A 23,867-nucleotide genomic window follows, 5' to 3' on the forward strand; every position below is an offset into this window, starting at 1 on the left:
CTGTTTGTTAACTTGGCTTTCAATTACCTTAGAAAGGCAGGGTAGGATAGGTATAGGTATGTAGCACTTTGGGTCTAGATGGGGATGACCGCGGCAGCTTTCCAATCTTTGGGGATCTCAGATGATACGAAAGAGAGGTTGAACAGGCTAGTAATATGGGTTGCAACAATTGCGGCAGATAATTATAGGAAGAGAGGTTCCAGATATTCTAGCCCAGCTGATTTGTAGGGGTCCTGATTTTGCAGCTCTTTCAGAACATCAGCTATCTGGATTTGGGTGAAGGAGAAATTGGGAGGCTTGGGCAAGTTGCTGTAGGGGGTGCAGAGCTGTTGACCGGGGTAGGGGTAGCCAGGTGGAAAGCAAGGCTCTCGATAATCGTAGATTTATAGGTGGTGACAGTGTTTCCTAGTCTCTGTGCAGTGGGCAGCTGGGAGGAGGTGCTGTTATTCTCCATGGACTTTACAGTGTCCCAGAACTTTTTGGAGTGCAAATTTCTGTTTGAAAAAGCTAGCCTTTGCTTTCCTAACTGCCTGTGTGTATTGGTTCCTAACTTCCCTGAAAAGTTTAAGATGGTGAGGAAAGCACTTTTAAATGTTCAATATATGCATTGACCAGCAAACCCACTGCAGCCTACCTCACTAGCTCACTCTCCATCCCTGCTTTGGACAATTAATAACATGACTCTCGTACTTTGCCATTTTCCTTTATGATTGATATTAACGATGAAATTAGATATTTGTCTCTCTCTTGTGTACCGCTGTTTAATACTGTGGAAAAATGTTAAACTGGGAAAATAAGTACTTAGAACTACCAATTATTATAGATAAATGTTAAAGGAAAGGGTAAACGCAACACTCGACTGAACCCCCTAATTGTCAAACTAATAGTAAATGTACAACAATATAGAGAATACATGACTGTAGGTATGCAATATGGGTGTATATCCACTGCACACTTCTTAGGTGTGTAATTGACATGGAGCTATTGAAATCTTACATTTAGAAATGTAAGATATATAAGGGGAGTCAGTGGACATTCTGAACCTAGTTTGAAGTCAGTATGTCATTTGACCAATGAGCTATTGAAATTCAAATATGTTAACAAATAATTTAAAAGAGTGAGATGTAAATGGACAAAAAAAAGTGTGTACAATGTGTGTCTATACCATCAGGTTAGCTACAACCAGTTTTGAACGTTTTAGGAGTAATGGTTAAAGAGCTATTGAAATTAGAACAATTGTATTTGTCACTATGTTGACGGAAAGAAAACTCTGTCGAATATCCAATCTGAAACTGTCTTTACCTCGGTTTTAATCGGCAGGTGATGAAATAACTACATGTGTGGTTTCACCTCCAAATCACCGAATTTACTAGGTCATTAAAAGCTCAACTTGGTGACAGTCTCTGCGGTCCTATAGCTATAAGAGATGGTCCCCAATTTAGAGAATCTCTGATTCTCTAAATGATGTTGCTTTTACTACAGGCTATGGTTGTGTTTTTTGTAGTTACAGTCCACCCAATTGAAAAGTGCACATTCACTTCCATAACACTTGTTCTAGGCTACCACCATGTAAGATCAATATACACAATAATACAGAATGCCCCTACAAAATGTCACTTCCGTTAAAATGCAGTAAAACTGTAGTACAATAAAATAATGGTTGTTAAATTCATATCTGGATTGCTTGCTGAGTTGCCTTCTAATGGTAATCTTTCAATATCCTAAACAATCCACCAGCATTTTATCGTATATATTATCAATAGTTTGTCCCAAAAATATGACTATTGTATTTTTCCTTAAAGCAATTAGCATAATGCGTGCAGTAATTGTATTTCAATTTCAGTAGCTAAATAAGGAGGTAGGCATATTAGTTTCAGCTAAAGCAATGGACACCCCATACAGAATCAATCAGTCGTTATAATCAAGAACAATCATCAGAATCACGCGATATGTATTAGACAGTGGGGCGCCGCCTGACCCACAAGTTGGTCAGAAGGTTCAAATCAACGTTTCATATCGAACTTCCCGAAAGGCGGTAATGCATTTTTTTTATTGTGCTGAAACTAGAAGAAAATCTTCTGATGTCCTTTCCCTTCGTCAAAGGTACGTAATGGATTTTTAAGTGTTTTAATCCCGGGATAGCCCGCTAATATGACCCATAGTAGGGAAGAACATTTCTTGAGTGCAATTCGATCTACAGTGCATCTACACCACGATATGAAACGTTGATTTGAACCTTCTGACCAGCGCCCCACTGTCTGATTGATATCGCTTGATTTCTGATGATAGTAATTTCGATTGTATCGGGTGCAATGGAATATTAGGTGGCGGGTATGGGGGAAGTTTTGTTAATTAATAGCCCCAACGTTCAATGTAAACATTAACACACGTCGCTTGAAATACGGGTTTGGAAGTGTAAGGACCTTATCTTAATAATGAAATAATAAACCAAAGGTTCAGTTGATACACACCTTGTTAGGGTTAGTGTTGCCATGTTACAGCGTTTGTTGACGGAAATCAAGAGCTAGTTGGCTATCTTATCTAGCATGCTCCGAGACACGGGGTTGATGAAGAAAGTGCAACACGTTCTGAATAAATATGGAGTGAGGGATTCCACAAGCCTTCTGGAAGACCTGTTGAAGGAGAAAAGTGGAATACGTTTTGAGGGAATATGGAATGGGGGAACCTTTGGAAGAGCTACAGAAGGAAGGTGAGGGTGAATGAATTGTGGTGGCAGGTGCAGTGATGTCTGTCGAGAATGAGCTGAGTGTAGGGAGAAGCGGTGTGGTGCGTAAGGTTGGCACCAAGTGCAAAAAGAGGGATATGTGCTCTAGTAGTTCAGAGATGGAATCTGACGAGAGTATGGATGTAGTACCTGCGGTGAGGACAGCAGAGTTCGGGCCTCGTCCCGAGGATGATTCTGGCCCAGTGACAGTGAGATTTGTGGAGAGAATGGCTCCTTGTCAGGTTGGGTGGAGAAGAGTTTGGGGACTGTGAGAGTAACTCAGAGTGGAATAGTGATGATTTGTTGTTTCTTCAGTCCATAGGGTGCGGACACTCCAGACCACGCGATTAGGGGCAAGAAATGTGACAACGGGTTGACATTAAGTGATGAGGAGGATCAGTTGAAATTGAAGATTCCCAGTGTATGTGAAGCCCACTGTTTAGCCCGACGCAGACCCGGTGGAGAGTGTGAGGAAACGGAGATGACATTGTCTGCCCTGCTGAGTTTTGATGTAGCCTTCGCCAAGACAATGTAATGTTAGGAAGTGTAAGTTATCCCGTGGGAGCTTTTATTCCAAAAATACTATGGTGTTTTAGGTGTCAACATTATGGGCATGTGGCAGCAGTGTGTAGGAAGGAGATTCATAGATGGAGAAGTGTACCGGAAGGAATGAGAAGGAATGTGTAGTATTCGGAGGAGAAAGTGGTGGGGGTGCCCATGGGGCTGGAGATCACAGGTGTCCGGTTTGAGATTGCCCTGGTTAGAGTACTACAGAAAGGAGAAGATGGTTACAGGGTGAGGGACACAGAGGATTCCTGTGAGTAGCTAGAGCCCAAGCAAGAGTGATGGGAAGAATATGTGCTTCAGTAAGGTGGGCTTTTTAGCATTCATAGCCATGGTTGTCTATTGTACTGCAGAAATGGTTCGGAAGTCACAGAAATAGAGGTTGTGGTGGTGATTGTGAAGATTTACTGCAGAACAGTTGCAGAGGGGTGTTGCGTGGCAGTGTTCTGTCGACTCGGACCATAGGTCCGGCGTAGGATTAGATTGTGTTAAATAGTGGAATGGGGTAGTGTTTTTTTTTTGTTTAAAGAGGGCCAACATTTGGAAGGGCAATTTTTATTTTCATTACCCAATTTTGTATTACCACATCAAGAATGTAATCGGTAGGTAGGTCACGTATGGCCTCACACACCAACACAGTAAGTGGCGGTGTATGCACCTAAAAGTTGGATGCAATCCGCCAACCAAGTCCTGAAGTAGAAGTAGGTGGTGGCAGTACACCAATAGGTGTACAGTAGTCTGCCATGAAACCTTAAAGAAGAAGAAACAGAAATTCCAGCTAACACTTGGATTGGAATCTGTGCTTCACACGCAGCAATAGATCTCTGCATTCAGGCAGCCTCCTAGAGCGCATCCATCAACATTCCATATGGCAGTTGGGACAGACCTGGTAAACTACACAACAACACAGCTGAAAAACAACAGCCCTTTCTAAAAATGTACACATGTTTTTTTAAATGTTTATTTTTTATTTTTTTTAACTGCTAAGTGACAGGCACTGTTCTCCTGCATTCTTATTTTACTTTTGTAAGAGAAGCAGCGGTTTGTTGGGGAGAAGAACGACAAGGGATAGATTTGCTACTGTAGCTAGCTGGCTACTGTAGCTATACATTTGGCAAATTCCTGCTCCTCCCCAACACTCATTCTAACGTTACACCTCTCAACACCCTTTTTAATTATTAATGATCTCTTTTTGCAGGAATCTTCTAGCTCGGATGGAGGAGGGAGCAAAAAGGAGTACAGTTGTTATCCAGCCTGCTGACTTAGAAATGTAAATGTTTTGCTCTCTCTCTCTATCTGTCTGCCTAACTGCCAGATTGCTGAGGGGCAACATAGTCAATCTACTTACTAGGCTAAGTCCAACTTAGTGAAGACCTTAGGTAATGGTTAATCATGATTCGTCTCTGACTTTACAGTTCTTGAAACATGTCAATGACCTGATGCCTGGCCTCTACAGCAGTGCCTGGCCACCCACTCAGCTACCACTGATCTATTCTACCACATCCTAGGGAAAGGAGAAAGCAGAACCACCCCTCCTTAAATCCATACTCATTGACAATAAGTTATGTGCAAAATGTTGATGTGTGTTATTCTGATCTTCAATGTGTGTTGATTCCTACTAACCATCTTTGTAAGAGCTAGGTTTGTACGAGCTATGCTGATGAGCATGAAATGTTTTTCTCTGCATCAGGTCTCACGGAGACTGGATTCCTCAAGAGACATGCTACTTAGCTGCTCATGATTGTCTGATCCTACACTCTTAGAAAAACATTCTAAACTCCAGTAAATCAGCTTCAAGTGATTATAATTTTGAAAATCTGTTACAAAGTATGCCCACGCTTAATAGAGAGAGATACAGTATGAGGTCGTATACAAATGTAAGCAACGTTTGAAGTGATTCTGTTTTAGTTAAAAATTATATCTGTTTGGGCTTCTTGTGGTCAATTTTCAGGTTACATTTTTTTCTAATTATGTTCTGCCCCCCTGACCATCCTCTCAAGAAAACCCGTGGCTGCATCTAGTTGATGATCCCTGCCATAGGAGAACCCTTTGGTTCTAGGTAGAACTCTTTCCACAGAGGGTTTTACACGGAACCCAAAATGGTTCTACCTGGAAGCCAAAATGGTTCTACCTGGAACCAAAACCGTTTTTCCTATGTGGGACAGCCGAAGAACACTTTTGTAACCCTTTTTTCTAAGAGTGTAGTGTAAGTGGATCAAATTGAAATAGCACCGCTTCTAATAAGGCAAATTAAATCCTATTTTAACTTGCCCCTATTTTTTTTAGGTGCAAAACCCGTGTGTCCTGATTCAACAGACACTTCCCTTGGTGAGTCATGTAAAGTTTCTTCCATTTCTGTCTTACTCATTCTCCCTGTCACTCACTTAAAAACTTGTGCAGTTCCGGAGGAGAGGAAGAAATGTGCCAATTACACCCATGTCTAACACTGTTTGTTGCAGGGATGATATGACAGACACATAACTTGAGAACAATATAATATTTTGTATTTTTATTGCCTCTGTACACATACTTAAATTTTTGTATTGAACTGTTTTTTTTTTTAAGACCGCCAAGCTGGCCTCAATTGGGGAACTTTTGTCCGGGACACTGTCCTTAGGATTATAGAGCGATGTGTTTATAAAAAGTTGCCTGTGCTACCACTTTTAGTAGATTCTGACTGTTAAATATATTTTACTGTGCGTTACTGTTATGTTCTGCATGCCCACATTATGCCAATTGTTAATTTATTTTCGTATTTTTTTATGCTTACAGTAAGTGTCATGAAACGTCAGAAAACTCAGGAGGTTGATGTGTTGCCCTCTGGAAAGATCAGAAATATTACCCTGTTGGAGAAGGACGCAAACTATGTACAGTGGGGCAAAAAAGTATTTGGTCAGCCACCAATTGTGCAAGTTCTCCCACTTAAAAAGATGAGAGAGGCCTGTAATTTTCATCATAGGTACACTTCAACTATGACAGACAAAATGAGAAAAAAAATCCAGAAAATCACATTGTAAGATTTTGAATGAATTTATTTGCAAATTATGGTGGAAAATAAGTATTTGGTCAATAACAAAAGTTTATCTCAATACTTTGTTATATACCCTTAGTTGGCAATGACAGAGGTCAAACGTTTTCTGTAAGTCTTCACAAGGTTTTCACACACTGTTGCTGGTATTTTGGCCCATTCCTCCATGCAGATCTCCTCTAGAGCAGTAATGTTTTGGGGCTGTTGCTGGGCAACACGGACTTTCAACTCCCTCCAAAGATTTTCTATGGGGTTGAGATCTGGAGACTTGCTAGGCCACTCCAGGACCTTGAAATGCTTCTTACGAAGCCACTCCTTTGTTGTCCGGGCGGTGTGTTTGGGATCATTGTCATGCTGAAAGACCCAGCCACGTTTCATCTTCAATGCCCTTGCTGATGGAAGGAGGTTTTCACTCAAAATCTCACGATATATGGCCCCATTCATTCTTTCCTTTACATGGATCAGTCGTCCTGGTCCCTTTGCAGAAAAACAGCCCCAAAGCATGATGTTTCCACCCCCATGCTTCACAGTAGGTATGGTGTTCTTTGGATGCAACTCAGCATTCTTTGTCCTCCAAATACGACGAGTTGAGTTTTTACCAAAAAGTTCTATTTAGGTTTCATCTGACCATATGACATTCTCCCAATCTTCTTCTGGATCATCCAAATGCTCTCTAGCAAACTTCAGACGGGCCTGGACATGTACTGGCTTAAGCAGGGGGACACGTCTGTCACTGCAGGATTTGAGTCCCTGGCGGCGCAGTGTGTTACTGATGGTAGGCTTTGTTACTTTGGTCCCAGCTCTCTGCACGTCATTCACTAGGTCCCCCCGTGTGGTTCTGGGATTTTTGCTCACCGTTCTTGTGATCATTTTGACCCCACAGGGTGAGATCTTGCGTGGAGCCCCAGATCGAGGGAGATTATCAGTGGTCTTGTATGTCTTCCATTTCCTAATAATTGCTCCCACAGTTGATTTCTTCAAACCAAGCTGCTTACCTATTGCAGATTCAGTCTTCCCAGCCTGGTGTAGGTCTACAATTTTGTTTCTGGTGTCCTTTGACAGCTCTTTGGTCTTGGCCATAGTGGAGTTCGGAGTGTGACTGTTTGAGATTGTGGACAGGTGTCTTTTATACTGATAACAAGTTCAAACAGGTGCCATTAATACAGGTAACGAGTGGAGGACAGAGGAGCCTCTTAAAGAAGAAGTTACAGGTCTGTGAGAGACAGAAATCTTGCTTGTTTGTAGGTGACCAAATACTTATTTTCCACCATAATTTGAAAATAAATTCATAAAAATTCCTACAATGTGATTTTCTGGATTTTTCTTTCTCATGTTGTCTGTCATAGTTGAAGTGTTCCTATGATGAAAATTACAGGCCTCTCTCATCTTTTTAAGTGGGAGAACTTGCACAATTGGTGGCTGACTAAATACTTTTTTGCCCCACTGTATATGAGCAAATTGCTCTTTATTAAAGACATCTCTAAGTTACGTCTGTCACAAAATTATTCATCTAGTACCATGGAAATACTTTTAGCCAGCTGAGTCCAAGTTTCTTCAAGAATGTCCTTTTTTAGTTTGCTTATAAAATCTCTAATTGATAAAGTTGTAATGCGCTGATTCTTTTCACTGCAGATCGAACCCGCCACACAACTCTTCAAGAGGGCCATGACGCTCCAGATCGCCTCCTGTGCTCAGAGGTCCCTGATGAGGATCTAGCCCATCACACCACTCTTATTAATCATTCATCAAATAAAACAAGGGCCCTTTATATACTCCCAGTATTTCTATGCGTGTCATTTCTGTGGGTGAATCATGAAACAATTATTGTATGCAGATATGTGAAGAATGGTGGTGTAGATTTGTTTTTGGCCATTGCTTGATCTATTTTAAATGTAAGAATATGTTGCAGATGAACTTTAATTGGTAACTATGGAAACCGATAGAAATGTAATGAACAAAATGTTCAATATCCAACTTTATCCCCTGCAATACTTTTTACAGTACACGCTTAGAAAAAATAGGTGCTATCTAGAACCTAAAAGCGTTATTTTGGTTGTCCTATAGGAGAACCCTTTGAAGAACCATTTTGGTTTCAGGTATAACCCTTTTGGTTCCATGTAGAAGCCTTTCCACAGGGGGTTCTACATGGAAATTAAATGTGTTTTGCCTTGAACCAAAAACAGTTCTTCTATGGGGACAGCTGAAGAACCCAGTTGGAACCCTTTTTTCTAAGAGTATAGGTAATAAGCTGTAGTTAGGTAGTCATTATCAGGTTATGATTATTTGTGTAAAATTTTATTTAATCTTTATTTAACCAGGTAGGCGAGTTGAGAACAAGTTCTCATTTACAACTGCGACCTGGCCAAGTTAAAGCAAAGCAGTGCGACAAAAAACAACACAGTTACACATAGGATAAACAAAAGTACAGTCAATAACACAATAGAAATTATGAGGTATTAACTATGACCAGTAGGCTACAATATAACACATAATATGGTGGTCAGAATTATGACCAGCTGGTCCTATTGTGGTCAGAAAAAGTCATATTCTGGTCAGTAGAAATACGTTTAAAAAACATAAGAAGACATCATGCTGACGTCTTTTCAACCAGGTTTTCCCCATTGGGTTGGAACAGATTTCCAAAATTATAATCACTTTGATTTGCTGGTGTTTTTATAGTCTTTCATCTCCCTCCCCAATACATTTCTACAAATAAAATCTGCCAGTTGGGGAGCCCTGCGATAAAGGCTCAACAATTCTGACACAAGAACTTTGTTGGAACCTACGAACGCATGTAATGGTAGTTATTCGGCAGACCTAGATCCTGTTACACTGAAAGAGTCAAGATGTCCAATAATCGTTTACAACCTAAGAATTTTCCCACAACGTGGAAATTTTATCTGGGACTGTAGAATCGTAGCATTACGTGGCTAACATCATACAGTGTGTGCAGGCCTTTAACCTGAGTACCCTATACTCCACACTACAGCCTAGTGAACCCTGTTTTGATGGGCCTGATCAGGAGCAGCCTGTGATATCAGAGGGCTGTGCTCCGCCTGCTGTTTGACGAGCCCTGTGGCGCGTGGGGTTCTGCTCTCCTCTTCTCCCAGACCCAGACTCTACAATACTGCGGCCTGCTGCTGCTCCAACTCCACTAATTGAGCAGGGTGGAGATGAGGAGGGAGAGTAATCTACTCCTTCCTCTCCTCCAGAGTCTCACCAGGTGCTCAGCAGAGACCAGAGAGCTAAATGTATTGTGTTCTGGGCTCGTATAAGGAGCACTTAGTGCACTCACTCTGAGAGAGGCCACATTTAGGATTAATAATCTATTTGAGGGTATATGCACTGTTCTTGTGCTCTAGGTCTAAGTGGTTGCCATGGGAACAGTTTACAACCCAAAATAATAATTATATCCTAATAAAGGTTGCCTTAACCTACACCATATTAACAAAAGTATGTGGCCACCCCTTCAAATGACTGGGTTTGGCTATTTCAGCCACACCCGGTGCTGACCGGTGTATAAAATCGAGCACACAGCCATGCAATCCAGAGAAAAAAATATTGGCAGTAGAATGGCCTTACTGAAGAGCTCAGTGACTTTCAATGTGGCACTGTTATAGGATGCCACATTTCCAGTTTGCCAAATTCCTGCCCTGCTAGACCTGCCCCGGTCAATTGTAAGTGTTGTTATTGTGAAGTGGAAACGTCTAGGTGCAACAATGGCTCAGCTGCAAAGGGGTAGTCCACACAAGCTAACAGAACGGAACCGCTGAGTGCTGAACCGCCTGTTCTCGGTTGCAACACTCACTACTGAGTTCCAAACTGCCTCTGGAAGCAACATCAGCACAAGAACTGTTCGTCGGGAGCTTCATGAAATAGGTTTCCATGGCCGCACACCAGCCTAAGTACACCATGAGCAATGGCAAGCTTCAGCTGGAGTGGTGTAAAGCTCACCGCCATTGGACTCCGGAGCAGTGGATACGCGTTCTCTGGAGTGATGAATCACGCTTCACGCATCTGGCAGTCCGACGGACGGATCTGGGTTTGGAGGATGCCAGGAGAACGCTACCTGCCTGAATGCATAGTGGCAACTTTAAAGTTTGGTGGAGGAGGAATAATGGTCTGGGGCTGATTTTCTTGGTTTTGGCTAGGCCCCTTATTTCCAGTGAAGGGAAATCTTAACGCTACAGCATACAGTGACATTTGAGATGATTCTGTGCTTCCAACATTGTGGCAACACTTTGGAGAAGGTCCTGTTTCAGCATGACAATGCCCCTGTGCAGAAAGCGAGGTCCATAAAGAAATGGTTTGTCGAGATTGGTGTGGAAAAACTTAACTGGCCTGCACAGAGCCCTGACCGCAACAACATCTAACACCTTTGGGATGAATTGGAATGCCGACTGTGAGCCAGGCCTAATCGCCCAACATCAGTGCCCTACCTCATTAATGCTCGTGGCTGAATGGAAGCAAGTCCCCACAGCAATGTTCCAACATCTAGTGGAAAGCCTTCCCAGAAGAGTGTTATAGCAGCAAAAAAACGACATATTAATGCCCATGATTTTGTAATGAGATGTTTGACTAGCAAGTGTCCAGATACTTTTGTTCAGTTAGTGTATAAAGAGGTAAAAGAGAGAAAATTAACAGCCAGAACCAGTTAAATAATAACAGGCAGATTTAGACTATGTTGACAAGCCAAAGTGCCAGTGTATGGAGGAAATGTGGAAGGACACAGGTGCATCAAATGCCCTGTCACAGAGATGGCTTTCTCACGCTGACTGCATGGAGAGATGTATTGATAATAGATTGAGAGAAAACCAAGTCACACACACAGAGATTCACAAATACACACAAAGAAACCAAAAAAAGCACAAAGAAACTTCCTTAGGGGGAAAAGCCTACACTCCGGTCCGACACTGTTTCAAGACCGTATTTGTTGAGCTGTGAAAACACAGGCTGCTGTTTTGAAGCCAACACAAATAGAAGGAAATCTCCGGTGCCTTGTGGGGCCCTCTCTTCCTCCCTGCCTGCCTAGCCATGCCTCCGTGATGTGATGTGTGTGCCTCGTCTTCTATCAGATCGTTCACGCTGTGTCTTTTATGCTGAATGACGTGGAGCGACCATTAGTGACTGCTGTTGACATGAAGAGGTCACGCGCTAATGTAGACCCAGTGCAGACTCACCATTACTCATGGCCTGCCTGGCCAGCGAGGAGCGACTGCAACGACGTGGGGCTCTGGCTCTCTCAGACAAACGATCTGACGGCACGGCCATTGTTCTGCACTGGCCCATTGCTTCCCACTTCCTTGGCTGGAGAGTCACGCTGCTCATTAGGCCGGGATAGAAATGGGAAGGAGTTGCAAAAACAGCCACATTTGTCTACTGACAGCCTCGATATTAAAACGCTGGATTGGCTGGCTGGCAACTCTCTTCCTGGAGAATAGAGTCGAGGAGAGGAGAGGTGTGTAGAGGAGGGGAGAGGGGGAGAGAGGAGCATGGCATCTCTAAAAGGTCACTAGCTGCCTCCCATCCCTTCGTTTGTCTCTTTGATTAAGTCTGGCAATTAGGCAACTGTGCTGCTGTGTGCTGAGATTCAGCCGGCAGATTGGAAATAAACTAATCAGAGAGCAGGCAGATCCAGTGCTGTGGAGAGAGAGAGAGAGAGAGAGAAAAAAACATGCAGACATCCCGCCAAAGTTTGACTGGAGACAGATTGACGAGGCGATCGATGATTGGAGGGTGTATCAGAAAAGGAGAGAGCAGGATGAAAGAGGGATGTGTCTGGCGAGGCAACTCAGCAAGGAGGAGGAGAGAGAGAAGAGAGTGCAAGTTGAGGATGAGCAGAATGGGCAGAAACTAAGAAGGCAGAGAGGAATGGTGAGCCAACAGAGGAAAATAGGAAATAACAAGACAGCTGCAGACAGCTAGCAGGGAGAGATAGATTGTAGAATTGGACTGAGAGAAGTGAAGTACTACAGTAATAGAAAAATGTTACTGTGGGAGGAGAGGAGGAACTAAGGCAGAAAGGAGGGTAGATAAGTAGACTCAGATTAACAGAAAAGTGTAGGAGGACAGAGAGGGAGAGCGAGAGAAAGGATACAGCATGGCAAACATTGAGCTGCCAGGGAATTTGGCAGTGGGACACATTGGAGATTGGAGGGTTCCTCACTTGGACCTCCTCCTGATAGTTTACATTTCTGTTTCGACAAAAACCACGCCACCTTCTGATAATTAATCCACCAGAGGATTACTGTCATTCTGGCTGCGCTCTGCCCACTTCTGTACCACACACGCACACGCACCCACGCTTTGTCAAACAAAACTTTTTATTGTAGGTAATACGCTTTTTTATTTTTTATTTTAACGACCAAATGTCGGCAGTATATACAATATCCTGCCAATATGAACACATTTATTTCATGTCATAACTTAACCAATTTCTGTAGGCTATATAAAACAATGTTCTGCCCTATATGAACGAATGCATATACAATATTTATAGACATACGGGATTTAATAAAAACAATCCAGCCCTACGCTTGTAGACTTAGCATTAAACATACCTGCGCATATTTATATCCACACATGAAACCCAGTCACATACACAACATAGTTTCAAATTCTTTAATAACAGACATAATTGGGTAATATGCTACAGCTCACTTCAAAGATTCCCCGGAAAACTCAACGTATTGTAGCCTCACGTGCACGAAAGAGCTTTCACCATAAAAATATAACACTTGCTTTGCACACACGCATACGCACGCACACACACCACGCTCGCACGCACACATGCACACGCACACACACCCACTCCCACGCTCACAGACATTCCGTCAAATGCCACAATAACTGGCAAAGAAATGCAGTGACAAATTCCTAATTTGTGAAGGCATGCTAGATTCAGGGACATAGAGTGGGAGAGGAGGGGAGGGGGGTGGGTGGCACTCAGCAACTCATCTATTCTGTTCTTTTATTCCAACATGTATCTTCTTCATCCAAATGCAGAACTCAATCATGGAGAGTCGGGCTGGGTCAGTGATGGTCTTAGTGACAGCAGACGGCAGGAGCGGAGCGGAGCCTTGACTAAACGCTGTGTGATCTCTCAGTCAAACCCATCGATCGCTCTCCCCGCCAATCACAGTTACACACCCTGGTGACAAGTGACACTGACAGCCATGTCCGCTGCTACTGCGGAGGTCGCACGCCTGGCGGGGGGGGAGCGTAGTGACGGCAAGAAGATGACGGACAGGGCCTCATCATGTCTGTGTGTTTGTGGTATTCTGTCTAAGGTGAGCTTCTGCATATACAGTATGCACATGCCATGATTATGTACATGGCAGGACATATATTTAGTGACATGTCCCTCTCAATCTTCAGCACCTGTTTACGATTGCTAAACTATGCACGTGCAGTATATTCACATGCTCACTTTGCCATTCACTCCATTTCATAGCTACGGATAGAAAGGGCAAGGGGAAAGGGGGGATACCTAGTCAGTTGTACAACTGAATGCATTCAAATGAAATGTGTCTTCCACATTTAACCCAACCCCTCTGAATTTGGGTATAATGCCCAAAGCGTCCAATAAGTCCTTAAGCATTATCTCATTCCCTCCCTCGTCCCCTTTCGTCACCGTAAATCCTAATACATTACAATCTTCCAGTAATTAAGTGTGTGTTGTTTTACACATCACTGCCTTTCTAATCCTTCCAAGCTGACTCAATCTACTATAAGCAGATTGCTGGGCAATGGGATTTTAGAAATACACAACAGTGAGGCTATAAATATCAACTTTGGGTATATATACTCAACTGAAAATCTATTTTCATCATGCATATACACTACGGTTCAAAAGTTTGGGGTCACTTAGAAATGTCCTTGTTTTTGAAACAAAAGCACATTTTTTGTTCACTAAAGTAACATGAAATTGATCAGAAATACAGTGTTGACATTGTTAATGTTGTAGATGACTATTGTAGCTGGAAACGTCTGATTTTTAATGGAATATCTACATATACAGAGGCCCATTATCAGCAACCATCACTCCTGTGTTCCAATGGCACGTTGTGTTAGCTAATCGAAGTTTATCATTTTAAAAGGCTAATTGATCATTAGAAAACTATTTTGCAACTATGTTAGCACAGCTGAAAACTGGCCTTCTTTAGACAAGTTGAGTATCTGGAGCATCAGCATTTGTGGGTTCGATTAAGGCCTCAAAATGGCCAGAAACAAAGTGCTTTCTTCTGAAACTCGTCAGTCTATTCTTGTTCTGAGAAATGAAGGCTATTCCATGCAAGAAATTGCCAAGAAACTGAAGATCTCATACAACACTGTGTACTACTCCCTTCACAGAATCGCTCAAACTGGCTCTAACCAGAATAGAAAGAGGAGTGGGAGGCCCTGGTGCACAACTGAGCAAGAGGACAAGTACATTAGAGTGTCTAGTTTGAGAAACAGATGCCTCACAAGTCCTCAACTTGGCAGCTTCATTAAAACTTGAGAACTTCAATAAAAATAAACGATTAAGATGGGCAAAACAACACAGACAGTGGACAGAGGAAATCTACCTAGAAGTCCAGTATCCCAGAGTCGCCTCCTCACTATTGACATTGAGACTGGTGTTTTGTGGGTACTATTTAATGAAGCTGCCAGTTGAGGACTTGTGAGGCGTCTGTTTCTCAAACTAGACACTCTAATGTACTTGTCCTCTTGCTCAGTTGTGCCTCGGGGCCTCCCACTCCTCTTTCTATTCTAGTTAGAGCCCGTTTACGCAGTTCTGTGAAGGGAGTAGTACACAGCGTTGTACGAGATCTTCAGTTTCTTGGTAATTTCTCGCATGGAATAGCCTTCATTTCTGAGAACAAGAATAGGCTGATGAGTTTCAGAAGAAAGGTCTTTGTTTCTGGCCATTTTGAACCTGTAATCGAACCCACAAATGATGATGCTCCAGATACTCAACTAGTCTTAAGAAGGCCAGTTTTATTGCGTCTTTAATCAGAACAACAGTTTTCAGCTGTGCTAACATAATTGCAAAAGGGTTTTCTAATGATCAATTAGCCTTTTAAAATGATCAACTTGGATTAGCTAACACAACGTGCCATTGGATCACAGGAGGGATGGTTTCTGATAATGGGCCTCTGTACGCCTATGTAGATATTCCATTAAAAATCAGATGTTTCCAGCTACAATAGTCATCTATAACATTAACAATATCAACACTGTATTTTTGATTAATTTGATGGACAAACAAAGTGATCTTCTTTAAAAAACAAGGACATTTCTAAGTGACCCCAAACTTTTGAACAGTAGTGTATGTAGTTTTGTGAATATCTGCTTCCAGATCACATGCAATTTATTAGAAACGCATTATATAAATCTATAATCATTCAATTATTCTTTAAATCTGCTAAGCTTGTTGTGCAAGGTACAGTATGTGTGTGTGCGTGTGTATGCATTTGTGAAATGACTGACTGAGGGATGAGATGAAACTGAGAGAGTGGAGGAGAGAGAAAAGAGGGTGTGAAGTACAGAAAAAGAGAAAGAGAGAGAGTTTGTAGAAGTTCACAGGTATACATTCTGCTCATGGATCATACCAGGGCAATCTATGTGCGAGCCGAGTGCAAGCGAGGGTATCTACAGCAGGTGAGAATGTTTGTATCGGAGCATATGCTGCGTAGGTGTGTGTTGAGTGCATATGTTCTGTGGGTTTGGATGTATGCGTCTTCATGTATGTCTATACGTGTTTGCAAAGCGCGTGTACGTGTTTTGGAGAGGAGGTGGGGAGGGGAGAGAGAAACTCATTTAACTTTTGTTGTGTACACGTGAGCAGGCACACAATCTTCTGGTTTCCTGAGAGATGAAGCCTCCCATATGCTGTTTAATTTCCAGGCTCTTCCCCAATCAGATTAACAGTAACACCAGGGAGGAGAGGAATTAAGTCCCCGAAAACCTATCAACTTCTGCTCAAACCCAAATCCCAGCTCTCTCTGTGTGGATCAAACAGTCAAACACTATGGTGGATAGATAGATAGAGGAGAATGGATGGGGAATGATCAGATCCACTGTGTATATAACACGTTTGGGGTTCTTGTCAAACTCAATGCGCATCGGACGCGGTAGTCAGTTCTTTGTCAGTTTGATTGAGAGTTATGCCAGCTTCAAGCGTGCTTCAGCAAGACAAATATGCACCCCATCATATTGATGCCTTTGACAGTCATAGCATGTTCTGTATGAGAGAAAAGATCACACAACCACTCAGGGAGACATGACAGACAGAGGTCTGATACAATGTGTTAGACAGCGAGAGAGTGTAATGTTTACTGTTAATTTTTATTGTTTATTTCACTTTTGTAATCATCTATTTTACTTACATTGACAATGTAAATATATGTTTCCCGTGCCAATAAAGCCCTTAAATTAAATTGAATTGAATTGAGAGAGAGAGAGAGAGAGAGAGAGAGAGAGAGAGAGAGAGAGAGAGAGAGAGAAAGAGAGAAAGAGAGAAAGAGAGAAAGAGAGAGAAAGAGAGAAAGAGATAAAGAGGGAAGGTAAGAGAAAAAGAGAGATGGTGGAAGGAAAGAGATGGAGAAGCATGAAAAAACATGCTATGATTGAGAGAGAGCGTGAGAGACAGAGTGATGATGACCCTGATGGGATATAGAGATAGTAAAAAGGGCCGCAAGGCAGAGAGCGTTAAGATGGGAAGTCTGGCGCCACACGCCTGTTTGATCTGCACACACGCTCCCCCTCTCCGTCCCCACGCACACATTAATTGATCCCACTGCAGCAATATCATGGAGACCAGACATATCAAACAGGAGCCCATAGCCTCAACCAATACACAGCTAAAGAGGCCTTCTATTTCCATATTACAGAGTTCACATAGCAATTAGGAAGAGAGACTTCAGAGCGTGGAGTTCAGAGAAGACGTGAAGAAGGCAGGGAGTGAGCGAGAGAGGGAGGGAGGGAGGGAGGAAGGGATAAAGGGAGAAACAGAGGGCCCAGGTCTGTGGGGCTGGGTGTTTTTGGGACCACTTAGGTGGCTGAGACAGCCAGGGTAAGGCTGAGGCCAGTGTTATTGGATAACACAGACAGCCAGACAGAGATAGGAATAACTATATAGGATTCAAGTGGTGCTCTGCTCTCCCCCAACGCCAGATAACGGAAAGAGCCCTGGGTGACTCCCCTCAGAAAAGCTAATAGAGAGTAGATACCAACTCACATGAGAAGGCTATTTCACCCCAGGCCAGCCAGTATTTCACCTCAGGCAGTCCCCTTCTCTCCTACCTCCACTGGTCAGTTAATAAAGAGAATCAACTGACCAGTGGAGGTAGGTGAGAAGGGGACGGTCACAGAATGAACAAGCACGATATACAAGCTGCAGCAGAGCTCTGTTATCAAACCACAGCCTAGCTCACTCACTGGCACTAGGCAGAAACGTGTGCATCGCTGAGTGTGCATGTCTGTATGACGGCTAATAATGTGCAATGCAATATGCTGTTTGAAGATATATAGCAGTGGCTGTTTGATCCTGATAAATAAAGTAATAACAGACAATATATTTTCATTTTTCATCTGTCTCTGACTGCATGCTCCTACTCTCCTGTAGGATCCACCTGGTCTCAGAACATTCCGTATTATTCTCTATGTAAATCCACGGCACTCCATTTAGTATGATATATTATGTTTGGTATGGTTACATGAGACAAATGGTTATTTAACGCAAAAACGAAAGGAGGGTGGCTGGTCGTGGTGGATTAGTGGGTGTATAATGTGAATTTCTAGCAACCCGAAGGTTATGAGTTCAAATCTCATCACGTACAACTTTAGCTGATTAGCTACTTTGATTACTTGTTAGCTACTTTGCAAATACTTAGCATGTTAGCTAACCCTTCCCCTAATCATTTAACCTAACTTCTAAACTTAACCTTTTAACCTAACTCCTAAACCTAACCCTAACCCTTAACCCTAATCCCTAGCAAACATAACATTAGTGAGCTAGCTAACCTCAGCCACCTAACTAGAATTCGTAACATACTGTACATTTTACACATTTGTAACATATTCTAAGTCTTTCAAATTCGTAACATATTGTACGTTTTGTAAATTGTTAACATATAATATGAATTGTAATTCGTAACAAGTCATACATACAAAATGGGTGATTGCCATCCACAAATTATTACAAACCATAAGAAACATAACATACCATACTAAATTTATTAGCACAAATTTAGATGTAGAATATCATGCGTGCTAGTCTACATGTACTCAATAGGGAGTTGGTCTAGTTCACAGATACTGTTATAAGTGAGGTCAACTGACACACCTCTCATACTTGATTGAAGCCAGCTGTTTTTACCTCATTACTGTGAATCCCCTGGCTTCCGAGAAGCTATCTCGCAGTTCACACACACACACACACACACACACACACACACTCTCTCTCTTTGCCAGACACGCAACATCTACAGAAGGTTCTGGTCTTCGGGCCACGAGACAAGCACACAGACAGACAGTAATGAAAACACCAAAGGCCGAGCTCATTAAATCAACAACCCTGGCAACAACTCATGCAGGAGTGGTTGTAGCGGACCTCCGCTGCGCAGCGCATGAATACCGCGGAAAAATGTGAGTGGGCCATGGAGCACACTGTTCGCGATAAACGCATTACTTTAAGGCCTCTCTATTCCCTCGAAGCGCACAAGTTCTCCAACAAACTGTGCTGCAAATTCTAAATCCCAGAAATGAGAACGTGTATGAGATGGGATTACATGGATAATGCCAGCATATGGAGCCAGGTCGAGCAGGATCTCCACTCAAAAAGGATTAGACTCCACCACATTCCCACCACATGAAATTCCGGTTCCTTGAACACAGATTTGTCCATATTAAACACTGGTGTCTGCTAGAACATTTGAAATCAAGTCAAGTAGATTATTTGATCATTAAAAAACAGTGGTTAATTAATACCTGAACCACACTCCAATTTTAGGATTCATTAAATCATTTCACAACACTCAGCGAGGGAAATGAGAAAACGAGAACTGATGGGTTTTTTATTCACTCTAATGCATGTAAATAGGCCCCCATACTTCACATAGCCTAGAAATGAATGCAGAGCGCGCCATCTTTGCACACACAGACGTCAAATTCCCTGTGCTCGTTGTTGTAGACAGGCAGCACTGGTTGAATGACCATCTGCATGAACGCAGATATGGTGTAATTCGCCCATCGCTTTAGAACAGCTGGGTCAAATATTGCACTTTTTTTTAGCACAGTGCATGGCAACTGAGCAATTAAACATAAAAATGTGGGTTGTACTCCTGCCTGACAGAGGCAACTGGCAAATGTATACATTTGCAAATATGAACACTAAACACAGCCAATACTGCAGGTTCTGGCTACAATAATCTACAGGTCCCCACTCAAAACCCAAAAGAGAGCACATCACCTATCACTTCAAACAATGCGGTTTATCATGCCTGAGACACAGGGCCATAGCCAGGGTCAGATTTTTTGTGAAGTCGGTGTGTGTTGAAGCTCATGTACTGCATTTCTATACAATTTAAAAACTCAAATGCTATTTGGAGAACAGCAAAAACTAAAACACAAGCAAAGATTACCCCATCCATTATCACATTGGTTGCTGTAGGTTCATTCACCTCAGTCGATCTACAAATACATAGCCTATTCGCTATACAATTAGTTGCTACACATTAACTTACATTAACTCAGCACCGTAATTAAAAACTATAATTAATATGTACAGAGGGATCACTTAGCAGAAAGGGCATTTTATTTACAAAAGGTAAACAAATACATTTGCTTTACAACACTTTTTGTTGCAGTTTTACAGCTAATTTCGTGCAATTATACAAATGTTATGTCAATTGGAGCTGCTGCGGTCAACACTAAGGAGGTTGAGCACTCATTATAAATCCATGGTCAGACAGGTTCACATATGCTGGGCGCAGGATTACCAATGCGAGCAGTGCAGATAACACATATTATTGCATTAGCAATGCAATTTTAGCTGTAGCCTGGCTCTCAAAGAGTACATGAATGGAGCCATTTCTGCAGGTGATAATTATTAACCTACAGGTATGCCTCGATCACACCGGCAACATTTTTTTACGCAAAATGGTATGCAGCATCATCTGGTTATGTGTGCAACAAAAGTTCAGCATTCGCCTCCTGCTACCATTTCTGTCAAGGCGTCTACTCATACAGTTCGCATCGATAAAGCCAACGTATGCACCACACAGAACGCACTGCAACTTCCTCTGCAATGCAATGCTGCAAGGAAACTCAGAATTCCATATCGAAATGAATGTACTTCTGGTGTACCAAAACACCAATCCCTGTCGATGTGATCGAGGTGTTATGCCCCCCAAAAAAACGCTCTGCAACGCAATGCTGCAAGGCAAACGCAGGCGTCCCAAAATGCAAAACACTGTCGGTGTGATCGAGTCATTAGAAACAGTAGCATCCGCGCACGCCTCCTGTAAATTCAGAACATCTGCACTAATACCATAAAAAATATGCAGACAACAAATCGTAGTATAATGTGAATTTATGTTGTGTATTATAAGCTCAACTTGTGCACATTGCATTTTTCCCAGGGTAACTATTTAAAAGGCGCACGTCTCTCCATGCATAATTTACGCATACGCGTGGTTTCAACCTCTTGGGATCATGAAGGCAAAGCTGTGGGTGTTTATTAAACATGTAACCACAGAAACGAATACATATTTAAATCATTGCACTTTAAAGCCAGACACTTTTACAGAGAGGCTATATGAGTAGCTTATGTTGTCAGTTCTCCACGTCGATTCAGAGGGCAAATTTAGACCAAACTGTGGCCCATAATTACTTTACAGAGGCCCTTAAGTTAAAGAGAGAAAAAATACACTTATAGATAATAATGTCTTTAACACGGTACGTTGAAGAGAGAAACAACATTGAAGCAGCAATATAAAATTGCAAAGGCACTCACCTCTTTTATCCTGAACTTTCACAGTAATCTCCACGAGAGGATCCGTCTCCCGGTCCAGGCGCCGTGTAATTACTATATCTCCGCTGTCCCGACTCACCGTGACCGGCGAGCTGTCCGCACCGGGATCCATCAACTCAAAGCTGGCAGCCTGAAACCTCACTGGGTATAAGTTCACTACAACAGAACCGATACTGGCATCCTCGGAAACATTTATTACAACCGGCTCGTCCGACTCTAGCAGGGACCTCGACTTCCGAGGTAGTCTGATTTTCGGTTCGCCCTGGGATGGCTGTCGAACCGCTGGCCATTGCCGGGGATTAATCTCTATTTCAATACTCTGACTGGTCCGTGAGGGCCAACCGTGGTCCATCGCAAACACGTTCAACTTTATGGGGGCGGTAAGACCCAATATAGAGTCCACAAGCAGTACATCTCCAGTTTTTGGAACGACGTAGAAACTGCCATTTTTGGGAAGAGCAAAGTAAATGAGTTCAGCGTTTTTCCCGTGGTCTGTATCCTCCGCGGTCACTTTATACACCACAGACCGCAGAGCAGTGGCGTCGTCCAGATGAATTTTTATATCAGCATTAGGGAATGTTGGCTCGTGGTCATTAGTGTCCAAAACGTCCACTTTCACAGATGCAACTTCTGCGACCACAAGGTCAGTGGTGGCGCAGCTTTGGCAGCACAGACCCAGGCTGAGCAGGTACTCGGAGCGCTCCTCTCTGTCCAGGACGATCGAGGTTTTCAGAAGTATGTGTCCGCGTTTGTGGTGGGCAAATACATTGAAATCTTTACTTCCGTCTCCCAAGAGTTTCAGATGCATGCCGGAGTTGGAACACCATCTCTGCGCGTCAACCCGCTTCACAGGGATGCTGAGACCGTTTACTTTGGATCCCGGCTCGGAGTTCTCGAATACATGTCCATGAAAGAACGGTATCCTTTCCTCTGTCTTATTCCCAAGTACAGATGTCACGAAATAGCATATTAAAATAGTCCAAATCATGACTGTTGTCAGTTGTACCACACTGAGTGGTGTTATGCTGTCACTCTAGGCCCCTTAATCATTTCGAAAAATATGTATTTTAAGTCCTCTAAAATTTCGGATGAATTATAATCTAGAACATTGAATTCACAAAAATGCTGTTCATTGTCGTGGTTTGATTCATTGCTCTAGCTCTAGGCAACTTTCCCTGTCTTCTCTGTCTTCACTCCAGCAGCAGTCTGCGTGCCCAGCTCTCCGGATAATGCAGCTCAAGTGCGCGCCTCCGCTCAGTGTTTCTGACAGCACTAGCAGCTTCTGGTACTGGACAGCGCCGTGCTCGAGGGGGCGTGGCCTACACTGACTCCTCGGGGAAGGCCACGTCACATTATTCATGTCCATCAGTTTTTCATTCCAACCCATACAGTAAGTCTTCTTTCTGATTTCCACTGCGTGTCCAGTAGCAATGGCATGATAGGCTACTGTATGTTTTTAACTATCACTTTCACTCAGTAACCTAGATTTGTCATTGGTAATTGAGGAATATATACGACAAATATTGCAGTTTTTCTCAATCGCTTTGGCTCAATTATCGAATGAGAAATCATTTCTTTTTCAAAAACAATAAGTTCAAATCTCTGAACATTTAGTTTCTTGTTCACACCAGATTTGAAATTCTTATTAATTTTGAGCAAATTGCACGTGTTTTGACAGTGTGCAAAACAGGAAGTACAATTGTCTACAATTTGCACAACAACTACATGCACATGGCTTTGCTGATCAAAACTGATGAGTTGATTTACATGCAAAATGATCCATTCAATGATCAAAATCAGTCATACATATCTATGACATATCTAACAATTTTGGAATTGTTAGTTAGTTAGTTAGTTAGATTACTTGTTCGTTATTACTGCATTGTCGGAACTAGAAGCACAAGCATTTCGCTACACTCGCATTAACATCTGCTAACCATGTGTATGTGACATTTTATTTTTATTTTATTTTATTTGATTTGATGACATGGAATGTTTGTGATGTCTGCTAACTTGGCAAATGACCTGCCAGCTGACATAGTAATGAAATAGGAATCACAATCTTACCAATCAAGTTTGGAAGTATATATATGGAGCTTTCCCACAGCACAATCACTACCATTGTTGAATATGGAGGAACATCACAACCCTGAACAGCAGCTACATGTTGTGGAAGAGAAATAAGATTTTTTTTAAATTTATTTAACTAGGCAAGTCAGTTAAGAACAAATTCTTATTTACAATGGTGGCCTATGGGTTAACTGGGTTACAATGACGGCAGTGGGTTAACTGCCTTGTTCAGGGGCAGAATGACAGACTTTTACCTGGTCATCTCAGGAATGGATCTATCAACCTTTCATTGCTGGCCCAACGCTCTAACCACTAGGCTACCTGTCGCCCCAGGCAGGGTGTGGTGGTGATGGTGATGGTGATGGTGATGGTGTTAGGGGAAGACATATTAGAGGAAGAGGTAGAAGGCAAAGAATAAGAGTCCCTGATGAAATCAGAGCCACAATTGTGGCCCATGTCATAAA

General features: G+C 42.5%; 1 protein-coding gene across 2 annotated transcripts in view; it reads right to left on the bottom strand.

Moving 5' to 3' along the window:
• The window catches only part of LOC112244915 (neural-cadherin), a 205,708-nt gene extending 183,146 nt beyond the window's left edge, over window positions 1-22,562 (bottom strand). For both annotated transcript variants that reach the window (XM_042330852.1, XM_042330853.1), the window contains exon 1: window positions 21,316-22,562. In XM_042330852.1, the coding sequence (XP_042186786.1) occupies window positions 21,316-22,321 (1,006 nt within the window). In that variant the 5' untranslated portion in view covers window positions 22,322-22,562. The remainder of the gene's footprint in view (window positions 1-21,315) is intronic.
• Between the last annotated feature and the right edge of the window lie 1,305 nt (window positions 22,563-23,867).

This window comes from Oncorhynchus tshawytscha, linkage group LG12 (assembly GCF_018296145.1).
Source record: "Oncorhynchus tshawytscha isolate Ot180627B linkage group LG12, Otsh_v2.0, whole genome shotgun sequence".
In the NCBI taxonomy this organism is placed as follows: Eukaryota; Metazoa; Chordata; class Actinopteri; order Salmoniformes; family Salmonidae; genus Oncorhynchus; species Oncorhynchus tshawytscha.